This window comes from Papaver somniferum, chromosome 6 (genome assembly GCF_003573695.1).
Source record: "Papaver somniferum cultivar HN1 chromosome 6, ASM357369v1, whole genome shotgun sequence".
Taxonomy (NCBI): domain Eukaryota; kingdom Viridiplantae; phylum Streptophyta; class Magnoliopsida; order Ranunculales; family Papaveraceae; genus Papaver; species Papaver somniferum.
The window spans coordinates 18442195-18446188 of record NC_039363.1 but is presented as its reverse complement, the minus strand read 5'-3'; the positions used below and the strand labels follow the sequence as shown (position 1 = coordinate 18446188).

The 3994-nt window shown below is 35.9% G+C and overlaps 1 protein-coding gene across 1 annotated transcript; it reads right to left on the bottom strand.

Annotated features, from left to right (window-relative positions):
- Window positions 1–261: 261 nt before the first annotated feature.
- LOC113287098 lies at window positions 262–3210 on the bottom strand. Its single transcript, XM_026535772.1, has 3 exons — window positions 2939–3210; window positions 1181–1261; window positions 262–993 (listed from the first exon to the last, which is right to left on the bottom strand). The coding sequence occupies exons 1-3, from the start codon at window positions 3095–3097 to the stop codon at window positions 637–639; spliced, it is 597 nt and encodes a 198-aa protein (XP_026391557.1). The 5' UTR covers window positions 3098–3210; the 3' UTR covers window positions 262–636.
- Window positions 3211–3994: the final 784 nt, after the last annotated feature.

Here is a 3994-nt window from a genome sequence, read left to right as displayed (position 1 = left end):
GCAAAATGTACAATGTACCTGTAATGTTTAACAGGAAGAGAAAAACCGAAAACCTACAAATCCAGCAGAAAGGCCACAAACATCTAAATAAAAAAAAATAAAAATCTCAAAGTTGCAAATGAATAAGGTGTAATAACCACGAGATGCAGCTGTGTGCAGAATTCAAAGTTCTAGTGTTTCTAGTCGCAATCTAAACAGAATTCTGAATTTCATCAGACGGACTGTGAAGCTCTAACAAGACGAACAGAAAAGATGACCAGATTACAAGTAACAAACAGTTTCTATTTATAGATTAATATGTAAATATAACTAAAATGAGATATTAGGACTCCTGCTACAAGAGAAAAATAACAATGTTGACATTTCACATATTGAGAACCCCCTAAGCAAATGATCAGAGAAAGCCTTTTACGAACAAATCGAATGATGGATTCTGGTATTCTATCAAATAATTTGTCTCCTCTGTATAGGCAAGAACTAACCAAGCATGGCGTCTTTATTTTTCGGAAACTATTGACACTTCAATACCACGCTTCTCTTCCACATGGAGACTGGATCACCACAACAAAAAAGACTTCAAAACCTTTTAAGAACTGTCACATTGAAGAATAACCTCCTGAGACATACTTCAACTAATCAGGATGAAGAAGTGGGACTATCTGAATGCATGTCCATAAAGGTGTCATTAGAGTGGGCGTCATTCCTAACTCCATTCTTAGAAGGTACAACATTGTTTATATTATCGCCTCCCTGAGCCAATTGACAGTTCTGAAAGCTCCTACGAACTGGGCTCGATAAAGCATTTGAGAAACTTGTGTTCTTAACCTGGTTATCAAACTGACCTGACCTAGAAACTTGTCCAGCAGTCACTGAGCTTAATGAGCCAGAGGATACTTGGATACTTGGATTCATGAAAGTCAAATGATGTTGCTGTTGCGGGAACGGAAGGTTGGGAGACATAGGGAGGTCTTCTCCACCATAGTCGAGCTCATTCTACAAATGCAGCAGAAGATATTATCTTATAATTTTATAAAACATACAGTAATTTGTGCATCATCAATCTACATATATGCCATTTTCTTATTTTAACCGGATATTACCAAAAAAAGTGAAAGGTCTCTAGAAACAAATAGTAGCTAGACAGAATAAGAAACACAAAGGAACTGAAAACAAAGATAACCTGCAAGTACGCGAGTATATCCGAAGTTGCAACTCTTGACCCTTCCTGTTGTTGTCGCCGGATCCAGTCATAGAGTTTCTCCTGCGCAAAGAGTAAAAGCAATGAATATCAAAAGAAAACTTAGAATTTGAGTTCACTATATTACTGCAGTAGGAGTAGGGCCACTGGGCCAACTGCAGAAACAATGGACTCTTAAATCATATTGCTACCATAATCTTATCATTATTGTGGCTGACTGTGATTATTAGCTAGATGTAAAATTCAGACAATGCTATGTTCCATATCCAGAAAGAAGACTGTCTTGGTTTGTGAAATGATTGTGAGACTATCGAGTTGGCTGAATTGACAGCGAGTGCCACACCATTTTTTTATTTTGTCCAAAATTGGTGGAGGACATACAAGTTTAGGATAAAAGAAGATGCTGAGCTGCAAATTTAAGCATGCAACATTCGCAAAAGAGGTAACAGTACAGCTTTAGGGAGCTTAGCATGCTTATAGCCTTCCAATACATCACAAAATGGAGCTAAGTATGATCGAATGTGGACTCAAGTTTATAGATCTAGATCCAGACTATACAGCCTTTAACTACTATTGATGTTCATTTGCATAATGTAAGTTGGTCTAACTTCTGAAATTAATAGCTCTGGCACTCCCAATCTAGAACAATACACAGTATGTATATGTACAATGGTACAGATAGAAGGCGAAAGATGGGTATGTTACTGGTATTACTTCATAACTTATGGCTGTACCAGACTATAGACTGTAACTCAGCATGTGGAATCATAAACATCTCGCAATGAATATAATAACGTGATTCTCTATGTGTCAAATTATTTAAACTGCTCTATTTAATACCAAATAGAAAAAAAACAGACTAGAAAGTGTGACCAAATATAGTACTAGATGTCAGCAAATAAGGTCTGTGGAGTCACATCTCTATCAATTCATTGTCATGTTAGGCGTATCTGGGTGTTTCTATCTATGTTTCGGGAGGACAGAAACAAGCAGAATGCATGTGGGAAGTAAGAAAAACACTGACATGAATGCTCGAAATTCTTACACAACCATAACTTATGCATTCAAGGAATCCTAGGGACAGAAAATCCAATATGTAATTGTATCCATAGTTTACCCTTATTAAGTTGAATATATTGTCATCGGAATAAGTAACAAAAAACGTAATCGACTTCCTAGTGTGAATGATCAGCTGTTTAGAATGGACAAACATGTGTGTTAAACCCAGTGTGATGCAAAAACGTTCAGTGCAGGTTGAAGACAACCATGCGATATCAAAACCGTAAAGGTGGAACAATGGAAAACAAGCTCTCAAGTGATAGAACCTCACTTTGGTGCTTCTAAACTACCACCACCTAAAATAACCTCTCACACGAATGCATTTTCTTCAATTTCTCTTCACTAAACCAATGACACATAAATGCACTTGATAACATAAAGCCAATAGTCAAACATCACTCATTCAATTATCAAAATTCACAATCCCCAAAACCAAAATCAACAATTAGCATAAACCAAGGACACCATTATCTCCAATCCATTAAACAACATGAAAACACACATAAATCAATCTGAATCACAAAACCCACATGCAGATAGATGTCTAATATCATCTCACTAATCCAAAAATCCTAACAAAAAAAGACCGTTTTCATTTATTAATCAACAAAAACCTATTACAGAAAACCCAATCCAGTTAGAAACATAAGCGCTTGTTAATAAGGAGATTGAGATACAAACCATTGCATTTCTTTCTCCAGCTTGAAATGAAAGTTTCTGTTGATTCATGGCTTGTGTATAAAGCTGAGATAATGAATTTGCGGCATTACAGAAAGTTGAATACATGGTCCGATCAACTTCATCAAGACGAGAAGCGATTGATTTCCTCTTTTTCCCCATCAATACAACAATAAAATTTCTCTCAATCAGATTTTGTTTTCTCTCAAAACCCTAATTTTGTAGAAGAGAAAGAGACGGAATTGGTTTTTTGGTTTGGGGGAGATGGGGGGCTTTCTACTTTTATGGAGGAAGTTACAGCAGAAGCCAGAAAGCAAGTGACACGAAGGTCTTACGTGTACTACACCTTTGCTAAAGAGTTCTTTTCTTTGGTGACTAGGCAATCCAAGTATGGCTTCCATACAAATGATTCTTACATGTGGCGAAACATCATCCGTCCATATCGAATGCCGCCGGTTCCACTGATCTATCTATAATATTCAAAGATCAATGATTTGTGCCGGAAATAGGGTTGTTAATGGATGAATATCCGTCGGATATTTAGAAACTCGTATTGATAGGTTAAGCGCAATATCCTGTAGGATATTAAAATCAGATATCGATTCTGATAGGTTAAGTTATCGGATATTTTATCCGATAATATCCGGTTTTTCACAAAAAAAGTTGAAAAACATGTAAAACATATTCATACTTGAAATTTAAGTTCAATTTCTCAAATATATCATCCAAATTGTCTTCAAATACACGTTCAAACTTGTAAATAGTCATAAAAACATCATTCTTAAGTAGTTAAGTCTCTTACTCTTAATAATGGTGATGAAAAATTTCAAGTACGTCCCTGTTTCCATCTGATATCGGATGTTAACAAACAGATGGAGCCTAATTTGATTCTGATATGTTAAGAAAGAAATATCGAATAAAAAATCCGAACTGATATTCAGTATTCGATAAAACGGATAAAATCCTGTAGGATCTCGAATACTCGGAAATGGATTCCGGATATCATACTGATATTGACATCCCTAATCAGAAGTCGACTAAGTAGTTAAGTAATTAACA